Here is a 23,005-nt window from a genome sequence, read left to right as displayed (position 1 = left end):
CAACAACAACAATATGAAATGTGCTTGGAATGGGCATTTGATGGTTGAAACTCCATCTTGAACTATGAGGTCTCAGGATAAAAGAACAGATTCATGGTATACTGGCAGTTGCCAAAGTAGTTAAGAATTTATTTAGAGCTACCATACAGGTTAATGCGCCAGACTGCAAAGCCGTTTGAACTGCAAGGTCAGTGGTTTAAGCTCACCAGCTGCTCCTCAGAAACCCTACATGGGGTCACTATGGGTCGGAACTGACTCAATGGTACTTAACAACAACAACACCATATTAGGCCTGTACTAATTTAGGATTTTGCATGAAATAACATTTTATAAAGTTTTTCAAACAAAATTTCATCAATAATAATCACTACTGCTTTGGGTTTATCTCTCACAGGAGACAGCCATATAACTTATTTCTCTTATATGTTAGTGGTTAAGAACAGCCAGATATACTGAGTTCAAATCTAGGGTTTGTTACTTAGATTTTCTTTACCTGAGTTTCTTCATCTACTTCCAAGCCAAATTTGTTTTTTCTTCTGGCTTTTGTTGTTGTTAGGTGCCATCAAGTCGGTGTCGACTGTAAGTGACCTTTTACATAGCAGAATGAAACACTGCCCGATCCTAGGCCAACATCACTATTGTTGTCACGCTTGAGCCCTTGATGCTGCCACTTTGCCAATCCATCTCGCTGGGGGTCTTCCACTTTTTCTCTGACCCTCCACCTTACCAAACCTGATATCCTTCTCCAGCAACTGGTCCCTCCTGACAATATTCTTTGTCAGCACCATCATTCAAATTCATTAAGTCTTCAGTCGTCCTTATCCATTGTATAGCTTTTTGTATGCACAATAATGGTGAGAATGAAGCAAAATAATACATGTGTGCAAAGAGTTAAAAACTGTAAAGCGTTGGAAAATGAGGAAATAGTAGTATTGACTGTACAGAATTATTATTGTGATTAAATGATTTAATACATGTAAAGCACCATTTGGATTCCTGGTGTGGTGCTGTGGGCTAATGCGTCAGACTGTGAAGTAGTTTGAACTGCAAGGACGGTGGTTCAAACTCACCAAATGCTCCTTGGAAACCTTATACAGCGTTGCTATGGGTCGTAATTGACTTGACGACACTTAACAACAACAACAACAACAACAACAAAGCACCATTTACACTCTGATACACAGAGCTATTTATTGTAACAATGTAACATATGTTTCCTCCTGCTCTGTATAAAGTCGCTATGAGTCGGTACAGACACGATGGCACCTAACAACAACAACAATATGTGTTATTATATCAGTTTTACTCTTGCTTTTCTGGACTGCTTATTTTCAAATTGTATTATCAAGCCTTATTTCATTCTGGTTTCAAACAGAAAACAGGTATAATTGTTACTATATATTACTCATAGTAATTAACTGGTTTCTGGTATGGTGCTGTCAGATAAGCACTGGAGTGTGAACCACAGATCAGTGATGCAAACCCACCAGCTGCTCCCCTGAGACCCTGTAAAGTGTTGCTAAGAGTCAGAATCAACTTGATGGCACTTAACAACAACAATAGTAATTAACATAACACTTTACATGTATTAACTGTTTGCGACACATATATTATTTTTCTTCATTCTCACCATTATTGTGCATGCAAAAGCTATACAATGAATAAGGATGACTGAAGAAGACTTAATGAATTTGAATGATGGTGTTGACAAACACTATTGAATATACCATGGACTGACAGAAGAAACAACAAATCTGTCTTGGAAGTTGAGCCAGAATGGCCTTTGGACGGCAGGATGGCAAGACTTCATCTCACTTACTTTGGACATGTTATTAAGAGGGATTAGTTCCTGGAGAAGGACATCATGCTTGTAAAGTAGAGGGTTAGTGGGAAAAGAAGACCCTTAATTAGATGAATTGACACATGGTTTCAACAATTATGAGGATGGTACAACACTGGGCAGTGTTTCAGTCTGTTGTATAGAGAGTTGCTATGAGTTGGAACAGTTATACTTTAGTAAATGAGGAGATTAAGAATCAGAGGATTTAGTGACTTCTCAAATGCCAGAGACAGAATTTATTCCTCAACTCCTTTAACTGAAAGTACAATCTGGGGTAGCACGATGGTCATTGGTTATGGTATTAAATATAACAAGAAATGAATGTGTCATGTTGTATCCATTTGTACTTGTTTAGGAGATTCTTGGCACAGATTTTTGTATTTTCTTTGGAACATGCTCCTTCCCAAAAGAAACCCTTGCTGCTGTAGTGGGTTACGCATTGGGCTCCTAAAAACCAAGTCAGCAATTCAGATCGACCAGCTTCTCAGTAATGATTTATAGTTCAGAAACTCTGTATAGGGTTGCTATGAGGCAGACTGGACTCATTGCAGTAGGTTTGGTTTAGTTTTGGTTTTCTGAACTCCAGCCTCCACCTCTACCATAATAGTTCAGGCACTACCTCAGGTCTACTCTTATTCTCCTTTTTTTTTTTTCTCATAATTTCCTTCTTAAAACAAACAATAAAACCCCTCAAAAAACAATTACTTGCCATTGTTTTACGTATCTAGTACAAATCTCTAGTTAGCTCTATTCACAGCCTAATCTTTTAGCACAGTCTTTCATAACTTACATGAATTCTCTCTTGCACCAAACTGGGCAATTCTATTCAGCATTCTTTGAATCTGTTTTTCTGCATTTTCCCTTTTGTTTATTCCATAGATTGATCTAGAATGCATATTTATCTTTGTCCATCTCAGTTTTATATATCTTTTTAATTTCCTCCTTATTTACTGTAACTGGGGAAGCTTTTCTTCATCAAAATTCCTATACAGAATGTATTGTCCTTATAGAAAACATTTGGCATAATTTTATAACACGGCAATATTGGCCATCTATATTTTTGCTATGTCTAAGGAGTCCTGGTGTGGCGCTGTGGGTTAATGCGCCAGACTACAAAACCATTTGAACTGCAAGGGCAGCGGTTCAAATTCACCAGCTGCTCCTCTAAAACCCTATACAGAGGGTCGCTATGAGTAGGAATCGACTCGACAGCACTCAACACAACAACAACATGGCTAGGAAGGTGTCCTGGTGTGGCGTTGTGGGCTCTGCAAAGTTGCTTTGAACTAACTGCAAGATCCGTGGTTCTAGCTGTTCCTTGGAAACGCTGTACAGGGTCGCTAATCGACTCTAAGGAACTTATCAACAACAACATGGTTAGAAATCAACTGGAAGGTACCTAACAACAGCACAATGCCACTTCATACATTTATAGAATTCTGTTTCCTTAACAAGTAAAATGGGACTAATTCACTTCCTCTCCATTAGTCTGAGGGTAGCTCTGTTGCAGGCAGCAACTGCTCACTCATCCTCTACATTTTTAGAGTTCTTTTCCAGGTGTTCCTACTAGGTCAGAGGACAGTATTAAAGCTTGAGGTAGTTGAAGAACAGAATAAGCAATTATATTGAGTGGGTAGAAAGAAAAGGGCATGTTTCCAATATCTAATTCATCATCCTTTTGCAGCCTCATAGTCATTAGAATTTTTTGGAATCTTCGCCTTACCAAAGGCCAGCTGTGTTCCCAATTTGAAAACGGCTTCTTCAGAACAGAGTGGCAGACACATATGGGATTCATAGTTCACTTCGGGGGATGTTAGGAGAAATGCCACCAGTTTTTAGGATAAAGATTATTCTTCCTGACTTTAGCATCTTCCTACTTTCAATACATTCAAGACCGCTAAAGAGCTCTGGTAGCGTAGTGGTTAATAATCAGGCTGCAAACCTTAAGGCCAGCAGTTCGAAACTAGCAGCCACTCCGCTGGAGAAAGATGAAGCTTTCTGTTTCTGTAAAGATTTACAGCCTCGGAAACCATGTAGAGGGTCGCTATGGGTCGGAACCGACTCGTCGATTCTGACCCATAGCACATAACAACAACTGTAGAACCATAGCACATAACAACTGTAGAATAAGCTAACTACAAGGTTCGCAGATCAAACCCACCAGCAGCTCATTGGAAACTCTTTTATAGGGTCGCTATGAATTAGAACCGACTCGATGGCACACAAACAACAACTTAAGGAGACAGGTCAAGGGAAAGAAAAGGGAGATGCTGGTAAAGTTTTACAAACTTGGTATGATAGCATTGTACCTCAACACGCTAGAGTCTGTCTGAATACAATGTAAAACTAAAAGTAGGAAACTTGATTCAAATGAAGATGTAGGCTGGAATACCCCTGAGAGAGCTGGTGCAGGAGAGATTCTGAGATTGGGGCGTAGACAGTGAGTATTTCCACTCTAACCTAGCTGATCGCCATAGAGACAGGGACGCACGCCGGCAGCTAGCCTCGGTCACTAGGGCGCGCCCCTGATGAGAATCCCTCACCCGGAGAACCTCAGGCATCAGCAACGCCCAAACGGCCTTTTCTACGACCCCTCTGCGCGGAATCCTGGGACTTGTGGTCCTATCCCATGCGCTCCTCGCACGAGTCGGCAGACATATGACTACACATTCCAGGATCCGCCAGGGAAGAGGCAACCTGGGCAGAGAAAGGGAGGGGGCAGCCCAAGCCCTCTGGGGCGTCGCCGTTTCCAAGAGCGGAGAACTCGCTTGGTAACCAGCTGCCACGGTCCCCAAAAGCTGCGCTGTGGCCCCGCCCCTAGATCCCCTGCTGTAGGAAGAACCCGTCTCCTGCCGCGCTCCAGTGACGAAGCCCATCCCTCGGTGCGGGAGGCGGGGAGGGGAGGACTGGAAGAGGATTTCGCCCGCCCTTGCGGGATCCGGACGCGCTGGCAGCATCCGCTCCGAGCAGAGGTTAGAGGCGGAAAAAGCGGGATGCTCCGCGGGCTAGGTTGGCAGAGGTGGGAGGAGTGCGGGGCGCGGCCCGGGCGTTCCTGGAGCTGGCATTTCTCGGACCCGCGGCGGCAGATACCCGGAGGGCTGGGGCACCCGCTGACCCTCGAAGACCCCAGCTGACCTCCCCCCGCTCACGTCAGGCAAAGGCGGGGCCAGGGAGCCCTTGGGAACACCTAGTTGGCGCAGACTTTCCTCGGGGAGAGCTTACGATTTTTGCTACTTGTTAATTATTTAATTTCTTCTGGACCGAGAGCGTTTGTAGGTAGCGTGATTTGTCCTCCCTCTCACTGCACTGAGTGCCTTGTATCCTCCGATTCAGAAAACCTTGTATGACGCCTGCGATTAGAGTTGCTGATTAATGAGAGATGCTAAGTTCTTTAAGGTTTTCTCAGTGAATAGCGGGTTTCACGAATTTTACACACACACACACACACACACACACACACACAAATGACCTTTTCATTTTCGCCTGGACTTCAGGCGTAAACAGATAATGTTTTTTCAAATCATCAGCAACCACTAGCCAGCAGCATTTAGGACATTTTTCATACCAGTAAGGAGATAGATAATGGAGGGAGAAAGGGGAACAAATTAAAAAAACAAAAACAAAACTTGGTTTACTTTGGGTATCATTTTCTTGGATTGAGTGATTTATACAAAAATGTATTTGTTTCTTCCTCACTCCCGCATCCTAGATATAGACTGTCCGTTTCGGATTCAAGGACGGTGATGGCAAAGCTTACCCGGGTTCCCTGTAAAATCAAAGCTGCCACAGACTAAACCCCGCTGTGAAGCCCTGGCGCGTTGCAAACTTAAGTGCCCGAACTGTGTAATCAGTGTTTGAATATGCAGATCTGTGATTTAAAAGCCTGGTTGATCCCCCCACAAACCTCTCTCGGGGACCGAAGCCCACAGGTGTAGTGAGGCGCGCGCGCGCGCTCGGGCGCCTGTACCCCCGGAGCTGCCTCGTCCGGGGAGAGGAGCCGGGGCGCCCTGTGGGGTCTGGTGGCCGCGCACCGGCGGCAGCAGCTTGTCTCTGGCGGCAGCAGATGATGGTGGCGGTTGGCGCGCGGGGCTGTGCCGGTGCGTCGCCGCGGATACCAGCGCCCAGCGCTGCACGCTGAGCTCCTGCAGGTCCATCTCAGCCTGAGCCTTGACGAGGACAGATCCCGGCGGGCAGGAACAGTGGACCCGCGCGCGGGGGTCCAGCGTGGCAAACGGGGTCGGCTTATCATGGCGGATCGGACAGCTCCCAGCTGCCAGCTCCGGCTGGAGTGGGTATATGGGTACCGAGGTCACCAGTGCCGCAACAATCTGTACTACACAGCCGGCAAGGAAGTGGTCTACTTTGTGGCCGGGGTCGGGGTGGTTTACAGCACCCGAGAGCACAGCCAGAAATTCTTCTTGGGACACAACGACGACATTATCAGGTAAGGAGGTGAAAGGGGTTGACTGTGGAGGCTGGAATGGGTGACGGTGGTGGGGAGGACGAACTGGGCTTTCCCGGGGTCACATCCGGATTCCCGTGGAATAAAGGATTCTCTCTGGAACCGCATAGAATTACAAGGACTGCTGATTTAGAAGCAAAGGGAGAAACAGAATGGTGTGTGTGTAGGTAGAAAAGGAGATGTCTCTTTATTCCTCCGAAGCTTTGAAATCTCTAAGGAGTTGTATGCCTTGATGCTTTTGATGTTCATTCCTGCTACAAGTGGATGAAGGATCCTGGGTAACTATCAAACACTTGTCCGTTCTCTCCCTAACTAAGTAAATGTAGGACCAGTAGTAACCTGAGACGTGGGCATCATCTTTGGGATGCTTCTCAGCAGGTTTCTCAGCAAGAGTATTAAAAAAGCCCTAAAGGAATTTTTGCCACAGGTAATTTGGAATCTCCATCACATATGCTTTGAAACTGGGAAATTTCTGCAGTGGTTAATGGAGTTTCTTTTCTAATAGTTTTCCTAATGTGTCTTAATTTTAAGACACGTATTTCTCTGCTAAAAGGATACTTCCATAACATCCCCAAACCCATTTCTGTGGAGCCCATTTCAACTAATAGCAACCCTAGACACTATAGAGTTTCCAAGATTGTAAATCTTTAGAGAGCAGACTGCTGCTCCTGATGGACTGGATGGCTCTGACCTTTGGTTGAAAGTGTAGCTGATCACTCTTAACCACTCTGCCGCCTCCCCATCCCCAACCCCACTCCTTTCCACATTAGTGTGGTTATAAAAGGCTGGCAGGTGCTGGACTACAAAATCCTACCAGCCACCTCACAGAATGACCAACTTCTGGTGGTAGATGACCATGACTAATAGAAGAACACAGTGTGTTGAATAGCCATTTTAGGGACCCTCCCCATTAAATTGTATGTGTGTGTGTGGGGGGGGCATTGGTTTTGATTCTTATCATCTCGTCTTGTACCAGACATATTTTCCTTTCTCAGATTCTTGTGTGCCCAAACAAGGTGTGGTACAGATGGTCTTCACAGGGAATCCTGTTCAGTCTTTGGCTGTTAAGATTTCCATGATATGGGAGTCTCAGCCCACATGGGATATGAGTTCCTTAGAATGGACAGCAGAGAGAAACCATGTTTGTACTTCCACACCTGCATGCATTCTTTATACAAAACAACTTTCATCACATTATCAGGGTATCGCAACCTCTGCGCTGTTTGCTTTTTATCATGAAATAAATGGTTAAGTGCTGTAATATGGCATAGTGTTTATGGTCCAAATTTCTCAAGTGGGGAGACTGATTTAAAAGATGAACTCTTTTTATTCCCCCCCTCTAGTATTGTGCTTATGGTTTGAAGCCTGTTTTTAAAAAATAATATTTTGTAAGTTGAAAAATTGTTATTTGAATTGTGTTTGAAAATACAATAGCATGTATGTTTAAAATGCTTTAGATAATGAAGCTTTTAGATACTAGGAGCTCTACGATTCTCAGTATTTGGGAGAACTGAGAGATAAAACTTTGTTCATGTCACATATGCCAACATAGTTTTCTCTTTTAGCATATAGGCAATAGGTTGTGATTGGGGCATCTTTACTAGTCCTAGTCCTGGAGATTTTGCTTCTTTAATTGCCAGGCTAATTATTAAAGTCACAGGTGCAAATGATGAACAATGGCTTGTGAAAAGGTTAGATGTTTAAAAATTTAAACCCAGTATGTTTTGCTCTGTCTGTCTTCATGCAGTGCTTTCCATTACAACATCAAAATAAGCCCTAGTCCTCTGGGGGAAGGGAGACAGTTGCAGTTAAACAGAAAATTCCCCAGGGGGTATGGGGGGGAATTAAGTAATAGTACCATGACAGTTCATTGAACTGCTTTCAGGATCTGAAATCCTAATTCTTTCATTAATGGGGGAAAACAATGCCATGTTGAGAATGAAGGTGGGAAAAGGGTGGAGTTGCAGCAAACGGTTGTTATGACTGGCAGCAGGACTAGTGGGATGTGAAGATATCTGGCTTGGATGGTTTAAAGAAACACTCCAATATGAAGAAAAGGTGAATGAAGTTGTACGTATAAGTGGGTTTGCAGGGTGTTTCAATTAATGAAAAGGGAGAAAAAAAAGGATAACTTCTGGTCTGTTTGTTAAGGTAGTTATTTTTTTATGCTAAATAATGCCATAGTAGAAGCCCACCTTCTGAGAAAGGACTTTATTGCCAAATTTTCTACAATATTTGGTTGGGTCTAAGTATATACAGGTAAGCAAAAGTCTTTAATATGTCTTTATGTTTTTTCACATGGAAATAAAATTAAAGTCAAGCAGATTAAAAAACATAAACCTCAGATCACTGTGTGATTTTCATCTGTAAAATTAAAATGTGCTGTTACTTTGCTTTATTTTATATGTAAAAATATCTTTTTCTGGGGATAGCAATGCAGAAAAACCTGTTTGTTTTTATCCTTATTATGTGGAGCTCTGTAGTGCCATTTCTTTGATAATTTTATTCCCAGAAACATTGATGTTGTTGTTGTTAAGTGCCATTTGAATTTAACACTGTAAACTTTTGAGAATATTTATTTAGTAATTGTAGAGATAGGTAAGAACATTAGACTCTTTGTCCTTATGAATTTCAACTGTTTTCTGTATGTCCCAGTATAGTACTGTTTTCTCACTTGAAATATTGAAGTTTTTCACTGAGAAAGGAAGACTCTGGGTAAGGTTTTAATGCAGAACTATTTTGGATTTGGTGGAATCATGACATAAATGTTAACATTTCTAACTCTTGATTCCATCAAATACTAAAAGTAATAGTCTACTTGGTAGTTAGCTTTTGCATTAGTTTGAAGGATGTATTTATAAAGTATACATTTCCTACTGCTTTATTTTGTGCAGCATGGCTTAGAGTATTGACTAGAAGGCAGCCCGAGAAATATTGAAAACACACTCCGTTTTATAAAACAGTGCGATCTCTCAGATTGTGATGGTCCTTAATAATCATGTAGGATTTGGCAGAGCTCATTAGAGCTCAGCATATGTGTCTTGCTGCTTTGACAGGCAATGTATTTAAGGCAGATTTTCTAGAATGTTGGTATGTATACCATAATGTGATTTATTGGATGTGGAGACTTAGTTTTAGTCTCCTGAATGGTTGCCCTTCAATACAGATAACAGATTAGAGGATGATTCCATATTTCAGGCTTGGTAATACTGTGAAGGGCTCTGTCAGTACTTAAGGCAGTGTTTGCTATTGGGCTAACAAGAGTGCTCAGATGAAGACTTGAAGGCCAGTGCAATGACAGAGACTGGAATAATTACCAACTTGGTTTCCACTTCAGGTAGCAGAACAAGACAAAGACACGGAGTAAATGTAAGAAAAGGTCATGAACACATTTGCTCTCTGCCATTTCTCTTCCATTTTCAAGTACTCCAGTTCATCTCCTGACTGAATCCCTACATTGCTTCTGACTAGTTCATTGCCACCATTTTCTTCTCTCTTGTCAGGGAGTGCTGCAGCCCTCCTTTGACTTTGACCTCACACACGCTCCGGTATGAACCCTGCTCTGTCCTTTACTGGAAGCATTTGTGCGAAGGGCTTAACCTCTCAGGGCCTTCTTTATTTGTGAAATGGTGTGACAGTACTCAATTTACAGAGTTGTTATAATTCCAGAAATATAGTAGAAATAATGTATGTAAAGGTTTAGCCTTGGGCCTGGTCCTTTGTTTACTGTTGTTGTTGTTAAGTGCCATCAAGTCTGTTCCAATTCATAGGGACCCTACATAAGGTTTCCAACGAGCCGTTGGTAGGTTTTAACTGTTGATTTTGTGGTTAGCAGTACAGTGCTTATCTTGCAGTGCCACACCAGGACTCCAGCCCTTAGTTTGGTGCTCAATAAATGGTCTTAGTTAAGGGTTGTAAGTTGTTGTCGAATTGGTTCCGACTCACAGTGACCTTTCATAGGGTTTTCAAGGAGTGGCGAGTGGGTTTGAATCACCAACTTTGCAGTTAGCAGTTCAGTGCCTATTCTACAACGCTACACCAGCACTCAGTTAAGGTAGTGCTGTTGTTAAGTGCTGTTGAGTCAGTTCTTCTCATAGCAACCCCGTGTAGGGTTCTGAGTGCAGTTAGCAGTCTAGTGCTTATCCTACAACATCACACCAACACTCCTAGTTAAGGTAGTGTTGTTATTGTTAAGTGCTATCAACTAATTTTTGACTCACAGTGACCCTAGTAGTGTTTCTTAGGAGTGGCTTGTGGGTGGGTTTGAACCATCAACCTTGTGGTTAGCAGTCAAGTGCTTATCCTATAGCACCACACTCAGGACTCCAGGGAAGTAGTTGTGTGCCACCACATCAGTTCTGACTCTTAGTGACCCTGTATAAGGTTTCCGAGGGAAGTAGTGATAGTATTCAGTTAAACACACACATACACACAAACACACACACACATCCCAAAACTACAACAATGATTCCTTGTTGCTGCAGGCTGATGTCCTAATTCCTTAGCCTTCCATTCTGTCTGGCCATAAGCCACTTTTCATCTGTTTCTTTTCCTTTTTTGAAAAATCATCAATTGTTTGCTTCTCACTTGCTATATAAAATTGCCTGTGCTTTCCTGCTTTATACTAGGATGATTTGATTGATTTCCCTCCTCATTATCCCCCAGACAGAGCACGGCTTTGGTAAAGTCAGATCTGAATGTGAAATCAGATCTGCCACAAAACTCTCTTGAGTCTCAGTTATCTTATCAATAGACAGCTTCTCATCTATAAAGTGGGGTTTTATAGGTGTCTACCAGGAGTCCTGATGTGGCGCTGTGAGTTAATGTGCCAGACTGCACATTCAAACGAACTACAAGCTCGGTGGTTCAAGCTCACCAGTCGTTCCTTGGAAACCCTATGCAGGGTTGCTATGGGTTGGAAGTGACTCGGCGGCACTTAACAATATAACAACAACAACCAGGAGTCCACTGAGATGGATTGGCCAAGTGGCAATCAAGATGGATCGACTCAAGCGTAGCAACAGTAGTGAGGTTGGCCCAGGATTGGGCAGTGTTTCGTTCTGCTGTGCATAAGGTCGCTATGAGTCGGTACTGACTGGATGGCACCTAACAACAGCAACACCCAGGAGTTCTGGTGTGGTGCTGTGAGTTAATGCGCTGGACTACAAGGTAAGTGTGAACTGCAAGGTTCAAGCTCACCAGGCACTCCTTGGAAGCCCTTTACTGGATCACAATGAGTTGGAGCCGATTCAGGGACACTTAACAACAGCAACCTTGTGGTTTGTTGTGGGAGCTTATGGAAAGTGTTTGATAATTAGTAAGTGCCTACCACATGGAACCTGTTTGTATTTATAACCTGCATGGCCCACCGAGGTCTGTATCGCGTCTCCCATGAGACTTTTTACCATTGTTGGGAGAACAGGTTTCTTCTACTCCTAAATTTGTGCTTCTTTTGTGGCAACTGCTGCTTATTTAGTTAGTATATATCTTTTAGTGCTATTCTTTTATTCAGAGTATTTTCATTTGTAAGTGTACAAAAGGTTCTTGAGGCTGAGACTATATCATAATATAGCCAGAGCTAGCATTTCTAGAATGCCAGACTCCAAGTTAAATGCATATACAGATTTATCTCATCCATCCCTCAGTAACCCCATGAGGAAGTTACTGTCATTAATGTCAGTTTACTGTTGAGGAAACCTAGACACAAAGAGATTAAGGATCTTGGCATGGTCACCACCTAGCAGACAGTTGTTGTTAAGTGCTGTGGGGTTAGTTCTGACTCATAGAGACTCTGCAAAGGGTTTCCGAATCCCACTCAGTCAAATTCCAAAGCCCAAAGCTATTGTTTCACTGCCTTACAGATATTTTAATTTTTTTCACTGTGGTCCATATCACTTACTAAGTACTTAGTAAACCGTTTGCCTTTTGAATTCTGTTTATTAATCTGTTTGTCTATTAATCCTGTGCTTTACTCAATAGTATTGAAGTAGATTGCTAGAACTTAGTCTAAAAATGGTAGTGTCCAAATACATTTTGGAACAATGATCTGCTAGAGATGTTTATTTTTTAAGTAAATTGTGACATGGTTGAAAGAATCGGGTGTTGAAAATGCAATTCAACTGATTGAATCTGAAGAGGATTATCTAACAGCTAAAAGCCTGTTGTTGTTGTTGTTAAGTGGTGTAGGTTGAGTCGGTTCTGACTCATGGTGACCCTATTTAGGGTATCCAGTGAGTGGCTGGTGAGGTTGAACCACTGACCTTTTGGTTCAAACTGACCTTGTGGTCTAGTATTTATCCTACAGCACCAAACAGATTCACATGAAGACTTGGAGATGTGATTTTTATCTTTAGTCCTTTGGCCAGATTGAATAAGGGAAGTAACTTTAATAAAGGATCAAACCTGTAGAGTTGAATGTCTGCTTTTTACCAGATATATTATATGTATGTCAACTCACTGCATTTTCCATGCCCAGTCCTGAGAAATAGGCTTCTCACTTAACAGATGTGGCTCTGTGTTAAGTATTGACTTGTCCCTTCACTGAGAAGTAAAGGAATTTAAGCAGAGTCGCTTAATGGGACAGTCTCACTGAGTTAATTGGGTCCCGCTTATTCTGTTCCTTGGCAAGAGCATGGAGCCAAAGCGTTTGTTGAAAGCTTGTGGTCTGTTCATAAATGGTCTTATTATTATTAAGCCCAAGTTTATTTAGTGATTTTTATTCTCTAAAACAAGTACATTTTATTCTTCCTCATTTTTTTTTTTTATTCATCAAAAACTTATTTAACATCTACAGTGTACCAGATGCAAGGGATTCAGTAGTGAACACAGCAAGTCCCCCTTCAAGTTTACATTCTAGTAAAGGAGACCAATAGACAAGAAAATAAGAGGAATATAGATTGGGATGAGTGCTGAGAAGGAAATGATCATAGAAAGGAAATAGTTTGGATGAGGGTGTAGGATAAGATTTCCAGAGTAGCTCTTTGGAGAGATGGCATTTAAACTGAGATCTGAAAGATGACTAGAAGGCAGAAGGTGAAGATGTGATGGTAGAGGAGAGGTTACTTGAGAAAGATCTAGAGTGGAAAAGAACTCAGTGTATCTAGATTTCTGAAGTAGATACCCAGAGGATGACCAACGTGATCATAATTTTCACTCAGGTCATTAGTGCCTATTGTCCTTGATTTCCCCAGACAGTCACAAATATTCCATTCATTTATTGCCATGGGTAAACTTGTCCTTGTCATACCATGGGTCTCAATTTTTAATTCAGAAATATAAGCCCATTTTTATTTTGAAAATGTAGTTATTATAAAATAGATCACTGCTTAAAGAACATTGCACTGGACTAGACTATCTTATAAAGAATGATACTGATGATGGTTGTGTGTCACTGAGTTGGTTCCGACTCAGCAATCCTGTAGAGGGAGCAGAAAGCCTCATCTTTCTCCTGCAGAGCAGCTGGTAGATTCAAACTGCTGACCTTGAGATTAGCAGACCTACTCGTAACCACTACACTAGTCCTAACAGTAATGGTCAATTGGTTACGTAGATTACATTGTGACAAGTGAAAAATGGTTCCCATGGCAGCATCTCATCAGTTTCTGCTTAAAGTCTCTCTTAAATAATCCCCAAGTATGTGGAGCTAAACACCTTTGTAATGTGAGAGTTACTTTTGCCAGTGTGAAAAGAAAGCTTCTGGAAAGACTTGACTCCCTTGGTTTTGCTTCTAAGTGTGACTCCTCCATTGGTAGATGAGAACCACAGAGATAGCTGCTACCCTGTAGCCAGCAGACCACATACTTTCAACAGCTGGGCTCCTCCTGTAGGTTTAACTCGAGTTCACCATATATGGGTTGGTCATAAATGTAATTGCAGTATTTTAGAACAAGCACTGCTTCTCAAATATTATTGTGCATAGGAGTCACGTGTGACATTGCTAAATTCCAAATGGTGAGTCAGTAGGTCTGGTGTGAGGTCTGTAATTTTGCGTCTCTAAGCTGCCAGGGAAAGTAAGGGATACGGGTCCACAGACCACTGTTTAAGCTGCAAGATTTTAGGGGGTCCATTGGGTTTGCTTCTTATCTCAGTGGGACAGTGTTTTTGTTTTTCAATTCAAAGGATGCAGCCCAGTGAAACAGACTTTTATTAGTATGAATATGTGAATTGTTTTGGTTTCTGTAAGTTGGCACCTAGCCAAGTGTACTTTTCTTCCCAGAAAGAACCAAGGAGACATCTACTAGGGTAAGTTAAGGAGATGATCAGCTTGTCTCTGGAGTGGTGTAGGTAGTGGAAAGATGTGTCTACAGCTCTTGTGTGAATATGTTTTTCGTTCTCTCGGGTATGTACTTGGAGTAGAATGGCTTGGTCATATGGTAACTCTGTATCTAACATTTTGAGAAACAGTTCAACTGTTTTCCAAAGCAGCTGCATCATTTTGTCACCCCACCAGTCATGTATGAGTATTATGATTTCTCTACATCTTTGCCAACTCTTGTTACAGTCCTTTCCTGAAAAATTGTTGTTGTTGTTGTTGTTATGTGCCGTGGAGTCGATTCTGACTCATAGCAACCCTGTACAGGATTTCCAAGGCTATAAATCTTTATGGGAGCAGAAAGCCTCATCTTTCTCCTGCGGAGCAGCTGGTAGTTTCGAACTGCTGACCTTGCTGTTCGCAGCCCGATTCGTAACCATTATGCTACCAGAGCTCCTTTCCCAAAAATTTATATCTACCCTAATGCGTGAAGTTGCATCTCATAATCATTTTAATTTGCATTTCCCTGATGACTAATGATGTTGATCACCTTTTCATAAATATATTGGCCATTAGTAATCTTCTTTGGATAAATGTCCATTCAAATCCCTTGACCATTTTCTAATTGGATTATTTTTCTTTTGTTGTTGAACTGTAAGACTTATTTATATATTCTGGATACAAGTCCAGAATTTGCAATTTTTTTTCTATCATTCTGTGATTGGCTTGTCTTTTCATTTTCTTGATAGTGTCCTTTGAAGCACAAAAGATTTTTATTTATTTTTTTTATTTTAACAAAGTCTAATGTATTTATTTTGTCTTCTTTCACTTGTAATTTTAGTGTCATAGCTAAGTAACCATTGCCTAATACAATCACACAAAGTTTTACTCCTATGTTTTCTTTGAAAGGTTTTATCATTTTCATTCTTACACTTAGGTTGATGATCCAATTAAGTTAATTTTTTTTTATGCGATGAGTTAATGACAAAACTTTATTCTTTTGCTGGCAAATATTCAGTTGTCTCAAAATTGTTGAAAAGAGTATTCTTTCCCCGCCGAATTGTTTTAGATATCTACAGTTTTAAATCCTCCTTGTTGTTGTTATTAGGTACTGTTGAGTCATTACCGATTTACAGCAACCTTATGCACAACAGAATGAAACACTGCCTGGTCCTGTGCCAATCTCATGATTGTTGCTACAGTTGAAGCCCATTGGTGATGTCACTGTGCCAATCCATCTCATTGAGGGTCTTCCTCTTTTTCACTGACCCTCCACTTTGTCAAGTATGATGTCATTTTCCTGGTAATATGTCCAAAGTATGAGAGACTACAACTTGTCTGTCAGTTTGTTGTGCTGTGATTCTGGAAGCTATGCCACTGGTATTTAAATACCAATTGGGTCACCCATGGAGGTCAGGTTTCAGCTGAGCTTCCAGACTAAGAGACTAGGAAGAAGGAGAGACAGGCTTTCTGAATGCTTAGTCACCGAATTGCAGTGGAACATTGTCAGATAGCACCAGAATATTGAGTCCTCCTAGCAGGAGTGTATTCTTTCATATAGAAGATGCTGAGTTTTGGGGGACCCAGGAATGGCTACAACCATGAAAAGATTAACATAGAAGTTGGAAGCTTTGGTAGCAGCCTGTATTCATAAAGATGCTATTAAATCCTACTAAGGAGTCCTGGTGTGGCACTGTAGGATAGGCAGTAGACGGTTAACTGCGAGGTTGATGGTTCCAACCCACCAGCCATTTCTTGGAAACCCTACACAGGGTAGCTATGAGTTGGAACCAACTCAATGGTATGTAACAACAACAACAGCAAGAATATATAATTTTATGTATGTTTATAGAATGCAGTCATTTATACTTTGAGGAGGTAGTGCAGTGTTTAGTAACTACTGATTTAGAGATGTAGGCTTTGTTAACTCTGAAATATTCTGGCTTTTTAAAAATGAATTTTCAGATGGTGCCCTTGTCAATGAATAACATTCATTGAAGCAGCTGATAGGAGAGGGATAAGGAAAGTAGAGGAAATGATGAGAGAGACTGTCCCTTAGCCTTTACCCCTATACCAGTTCCTTTCTTTTCCCATTAGTAAGCAAATACCTGAAGGACTTCAACCCAGAAGCTAAGGGATTTCAGTTTGCTCACCAGCTCTCTACCATTTCCTTTCCCATCAGCATGGAGGAGGGGAGTGGCTGGCCTGGCTTTTCCACCATGAGATGAAAAAATATCCCCCTGGACTGTTGTTGTTAGGTGCTGTTGAGTCGATTCCGACCTATAGCAACCCAGCGTAGAGTTTCTGAAAGATGCAGAAAGCCTCATCTTTCTCCCATTGGAACCACTGGTAGTTTTGAACTGCTGACCTTGAGATTAGCAGCCTGATAACCACTATGTAACCACTACACTACAGAGCTCCTTCCGCCTCTACTTGTTGGTGTTGTTAAGTACCGTGGAGTCAGTTCCGACTCATAGTGACCCTGCACAGGGTTTCCAAGGCTGTAAATCTTTATGGGAGCAGAATGCCTCATCTTTGTCTCGCAGAACTGCTGGTAGTTTTGAACTGCTGACCTTGGCTGGCAACCTCAAGGTCAGCAATTCAAAACTACCAGGGGTTCCATGGGAGACAGATGAGGTGTTCTGCTCCCGTAAAGACTAGTAGGTACATAAATAGGTTGCTCAAAGAATTATTCTGTGGCTTTTGAAACAGCAGCTTAGATCTTGTTTAGTTTAACTCCATTTCACAAATGTCATTGAACATTATTCTGTGCTCACTGTGAATTAGTCTTACACATAAGAATACAATGACCTGTGAATGATGGATGTCTTCTAAGTCAAGGATTGTCAGTTTCAAGAAATCCTCTCAAAGAACCACAATTAAGGAAGGAATTATAAAATGACAAGAGATATTTTTGGGACTCCATGTATGACCACCCTCTCAGGCACTGCACAATGGGCATCTAGTCTCTTCCTATTTATCTTTTGCAAGTGTCCCCATGCATCACAAGAACTCACATGTCTTTTCTCAGGTAACAGATGCTTTGATTTCCTCTGGCTGCAGACTGGCTTCCTGACTCATTGATTCATTTTGTAGCTAGCCTCCCCAAATTGGGCCGTCTGGACCCATCAGCACACGTGACTTTCCAGCTTGCTCCTACATAGCCAACTGATTCAGTCTTTTGAATGTTCATTCCAAATTTCCAGCCAAGAGATTGAGGGGTGGAATTATGTTTCAAAGGACTGCCCCTTCTAAGGGATAGCCTAATAAGGAGAATATGAACTGAGAAGGAATGACTGGTAACTCTCCTCCAAGAGGTAGATTAAAAGAGGAGTCACATTCAACAAATCATACACTTTGTTTTATTTCCATGTTTACAATCTTCTCCATGCATCAGCAGTTATCTGGCTTCTTCCCTGTGGTTCTTATTTGCATTTGACCCACCTTCCTATTCCTTTTGAACTTTGTCCTTAGGAAAATGTTGCCCTTTTAATTTTGAATACTGACCATTTCATGGTGAGTATACTTTGCTAGTATTGTCCCCCCCACCCAAAAAAATCTCCCTACTGCTTGGTTGAAAATTGGGCCACAAGGTTGAGTTCCTTTTCAGACCTAATAGGTGATGGAGAGCTACAGTTTCAGATTCCTCCAGTCCCCTTCGGATCAGTAAACCTGGTTTTTAAAAAAAAATAATTTTGAGTTTTGTTCACATTTCCTCTCACTCTCTCCGGGACCTTCTAATGTGATCTCTTTCAGGGCAGTTGGTAGTGGTATCTAGGCACCATTTAGTTCTTCTTGTCTCAAAGTCATGGAGACTGATGTTCACATATTCCATTAATCCATTGGACTAATTGATTCCAAGCCTCTTCAATTCTTAATTGCTCTTCTTTCTTCTGCACAAGGAGAGACCAATAACTACACTGAGGCAAATGCTTTTTGATGAAAAGAGATGATAATGGTGAGAAGTACTGAATCAAGAAAAAGTAAGGAAAGGCATATTAACAAACATATATTCAAAATACTGGTGATGTGTAACATTTTAGTTCTCATGAGATAGTAACTAAGGAGTGCTGGTCAGTGGTCACTGGCCAATTTGGGGAACCAGATGGGTATCATTTGCCCATTTGAGTACCATGCTTCTACTAAGGTTGCTGTCTCCCAGCTTTGATCTGGGGGACTGAGGAGCATGGGGGTGGGCTGAGAGATGATGCTAGCAGGCACCAGATAGTGCTAATAGGAGGCTTCCTAGGATGGGTGTGCCTGCCAGGTGAGGGAAGTGGGACTTGGGGGGCAGCAGATCTTTATCAGCTGGTGAAGAAAACTGTCCATACTTTAAATGGCACAACTGTAGGTGTACTCTTGCTGAATATCAGCCATGGCTGTTAGTAAAAAATTGCACAAGTGAATCATGGATGGTTTTGAAAACCAATCTTCCACTCTTAAGCCTCCCTACTTCCTACAGTAGAAAGTTCAAACTCCCTTAGCATGGCCTCTTAGACCAATTGTATTCTGGTTTCTGGCTCATTGTCTAGCCTGAAGTCCTTTCTTTACATAATAATCCTCCAGCCACATCAAACTCCTTGTTAATTTCCTGAACCTAGCATTCTGTTTTGCATACCCTCACCCTTCACAAGCCACTATGGTTGCCTGAAATGACCCCTCAGTTCTTACTTACATAGGGCTTCTCTTCTTACAATCTCAATGCAAATGTCTTCTTCACTATGTACCTTCATCTCTGACAGTTCAAGACTGGTTTAGGCCCTCCTTCCTCTATGCTTTCAGGCCATTGTGCAAATACCTCTCTTAGGGAGTTGTCACGTGTGGTATTTGTTGACTTACACATTTCCCTGCTCAGGTGAGTTTATGGGTATATCCCATGGCTAGCTCCTTGTCTTAAGCATAAACCACACGATGTTGTTGTTGTTAAGTGTTGTTGAGTCAGTTCCAACCCATAGTGACCCTGTATAGTGTTTCCGCGGAGTGGCTGGTGAGCTTGAACTGCTGACTTTGTGGTTCAAACTTACTGAAGTCCATCACAGTAACACACAGCACCACACCAGGACTGATATAAAACAAAACAAATCCACTGCCATTGAGTTGATTCCTTCTCATAGTGACATCCTATATAGGGTTTCTGAGACTAAATCTTTATGGGAGCAGAAAACCTTATTTTTCTCCCACAGAACAGCTAGTATATTGGACGTTGTTGTTGTTAAGTGCCATTGAGTCGAATCCAACTCATAATGACCCTGTCTAGGGTTTCCAAGGAGCAGCTGGTGGGTCTGAACTACCATCTTTGTGGTTCAAACTGACCTTGTGGTCCAGTGCATTATCCTGCAGTGCCATAGGTACATAAAACATTCTTATGTGTTGTTTGGTCTTTATATCTGAGCATTTGGAAGGAACAAGGAAAATAGGAATGGGGTTTTCAGAGAATTCATACATACGCATATACTCATATGGTACTGAAAGATAGGTTTCAGAATTTTTCTAAAAACAATTTTAAAATGGCAAATAATGACCATTTACTGCATTACTCTTAAGTCAGATACCAACTTTTATTTGGTGTCGTCTTTGTATTGCTCTCATGGTGCATATAGAAAAGGCAGAAGTTGAAGCCCTGCAGTTTTTCTGTTGAGAAACTTCCATGGATCTTACAGTGAATGAAATTGCTTTTGAATTTCTTGGACTTGAAATTTTTAAAAATTGCTTTGTACAGAAAATCTTTGTTTCCCTATGAATTTAAGAAATACAGTCGTCCTTTAAGCAACTTGAAAATGTGATGAAATGTTTGTGGGAGAGAAATAAAGTCCAGATGTCTGCAGAGAAATTTAAGGTAGTAGTACCTGCTGGCTCTTGTGTAACTGTAGAATAAGCACTGGATCACTAACCCCAAGGTCAATGTCACTCCTTGGAAACCCTATACAGAGTCACTATGAGTTGGAACCAATTCAGTGGTAGTTAAAAACGCAGCAGCAGCAACCTGCTATCTCTAAATCAATTTAAGTCATTTCTGACTCAGAAGAATTTCACTCAAAGGTACAGCAGTGTGGATCAAGGGTTAATCTTCTGGAGGAAGTGACTTTTAAAGGATGAAGAGCAATTTGGCAATCTGGTGGAAAGGAAGTAGAGGAAGGAGTGTGAACAACAGGATGGAAATAGCTGTACAAAGGTTACCTCTATTCTTTCCTTCCCAGCATACAATAGCTTGCCTAATGCTACACTATGTTGTTGTTGTTAAGTGCTTTGGAGTTAGTTCCAACTCATAGTGACTCTGTTTAGGGTTTCCGAGGAACACCTGGTGAGTTTGAACTGCTGACCTTACAGTTCTAAACCAACCTTGCAGTCCAGCACATTAGCCTGCAGTGCCATACCAGGATTCCAAACGTTACAAGTATCTAATATCATGTTTGTGAGCTGTATCTGCATTTCTACACTCTTAGTTCTGTATTTTAATTCAGTGGAAACACTATAATTTATCCATTCTACTGTTGATGGATATTTGGATTGTTGCTACTTTCCTTTGGTTGTTAATGAATATTCTAGTACAGGTGAACATATATGTATATGCAATTCCAGCTAGTAGTTGTATTGCTGGAGTATAGGGTATACATATGCTTAGCTTTGCTAAGTAATGTTAAACAGTTTTCTAGAGTGTCTGTGTCAATTTACATTCCTACTATCCTAGAATGTTTTCTAATGCACATAGTACAAGATATACACAGGATTATAAAGAAAACTATATTAAAATATAGTCATAAAAACATGCTTTTACTGTGATGTGATGTTAAATGTGCTTCTTCATTAACATGTACCATTGAGAGGTCTGCCATGTCTAATAATTGCTATAATTTGAAATAGTGATACGTATGCATGATGTTTTAAGATACCCACAACAGCTATGTTGTTGTTGTTGTTGTTAAGTGCCGTCGAGTCGGTTCCGACCCATAGTGACCCTGTACAGGGTTTCCGAGGGTGTAAATCTTTACGGGAGTAGAAAGCCTCATCTTTCTCCCGCGGAGCGGCTGGTAGTTTCGAACCGCTGACCTTAAGGTTCGCAGCCCGATTCGTAACCACTACGCTACCAGAGCTATGAGGTAGTATGAAAATATCTGGGGTTTCTTTTAGTTGCAAAGTTACAGGTACAGCTAATCCTATTGTGGTTGGTGTGTAGTTTTTGAAAGGTAGGAAACACTCAATTTCTAAAAGTTATAATTTTTGGTCAATCTCAGTTCATGAATCCTGAATTCTGTTGTTGTTGTCATGTGCCATCAAGTTGGTACCAACCCATAGTGACCTTATGCACAGCAGAATGAAACACTGCCTGATCCTAGGCCAACCACAGTACTGTTGCCACCCTTGAGTCCATCGATGCTGCCACTTGGCCATCATCTCATTGGGGCTCTTTCTCTTTTTCTCTGACCCTCCACCTTACCAAACATGATATCCTACCCCAGCTACTGGTTCAGCAGGGATATAAGGACCCAAGGTTAAAAACCTCTGACTTAGAGGAACAAAAATGTTTTGCATGCTTCCTTTGTGCCAGGCATTGTGATAGGCGTTGGGGACCTGGGCAACCAGGCAAGTGGAGGGCCCTGAAAGCCAGGAGCAGAGAGAGTTTGAGACAGGAGACCTATAACCGTATCCATAAAGCATGGTAAATATGGGAAAGGGCTTAGTAGACTTAGCAGTAAGGAGGTCACTGATGAATTACTTTTACTGCATAAATCCTCTGAATGATTATTTTCCTCTGGGTTTTAAACTTTTTTTCTGTTATAGTAGTTAGAATTTCCAAGGGTCATTTCCTTTTAGCTTTACATCTCTTGTGTATATTTTGCTCACACTCTGGTGGGTTTTATGCTGCAGTGGTAGTACGCTGTCATCTCAGCTTAATGACTTCTATTGCTAACAGACTCTATCTCTTTTTTTTTTTTTTGGACAGTAAGAGGTATTGTTACAGACATTGCTTCCCGGTTAAAAAGCCTTCCAGGACTATTATTCTGCATTGTAGAAATGAATGCCATCAGTTTGGCTGGGCCATGTTTATCTATGTGAGAGCGTGGCCTGCTGACAATGTATTCAAAAAGTCATTCTTCAGGCCTTGAGTAAAAACTCAGTGTCTAGTCCATATGACAAAAAATATAATGGAAGAGATATCCACTCTAGGAGGTTTTAGACTTACTTTCTTCACAGAAGGTCAGTTGGATTTCTGTATAATCTGTAGGAGAACAGTGAGGCTAGTTCAATTAAATGGACGTGTTCAGATCTTAGTGGTTGAATGGCCATATGAAGGCCACAAAGATGACATAGCCAAGCAGGAAACTTTGAGTCCCTGGTCACTCCCTCCCTCTCATCCCCATTATGCCGTCATCCCACGGATAATTGGAACATGTCCTTTCCATAGTAATGCTTCCCATTCGTTCAGCCCAGTTCGTGTTGTCTGAAGTGGCCT

The 23,005-nt window shown here is 41.5% G+C and overlaps 1 protein-coding gene across 1 annotated transcript in view; it reads left to right on the top strand.

The window, feature by feature from the left end:
* The first annotated feature begins 6,087 nt into the window (after nucleotides 1-6,087).
* The window catches only part of EML6 (echinoderm microtubule associated protein like 6), a 443,186-nt gene continuing 426,268 nt past the window's right edge, over nucleotides 6,088-23,005 (top strand). The window contains exon 1 of the mRNA XM_006873534.1: nucleotides 6,088-6,284. Within this exon, the coding sequence (XP_006873596.1) occupies nucleotides 6,088-6,284 (197 nt within the window). The remainder of the gene's footprint in view (nucleotides 6,285-23,005) is intronic.

Source organism: Chrysochloris asiatica, unplaced genomic scaffold, assembly GCF_000296735.1.
Source record: "Chrysochloris asiatica unplaced genomic scaffold, ChrAsi1.0 scaffold00245, whole genome shotgun sequence".
Taxonomy (NCBI): Eukaryota; Metazoa; Chordata; class Mammalia; order Afrosoricida; family Chrysochloridae; genus Chrysochloris; species Chrysochloris asiatica.
Note: the sequence above shows the minus strand (reverse complement) of the source record. Positions and strands in the feature narration are given on the sequence as shown.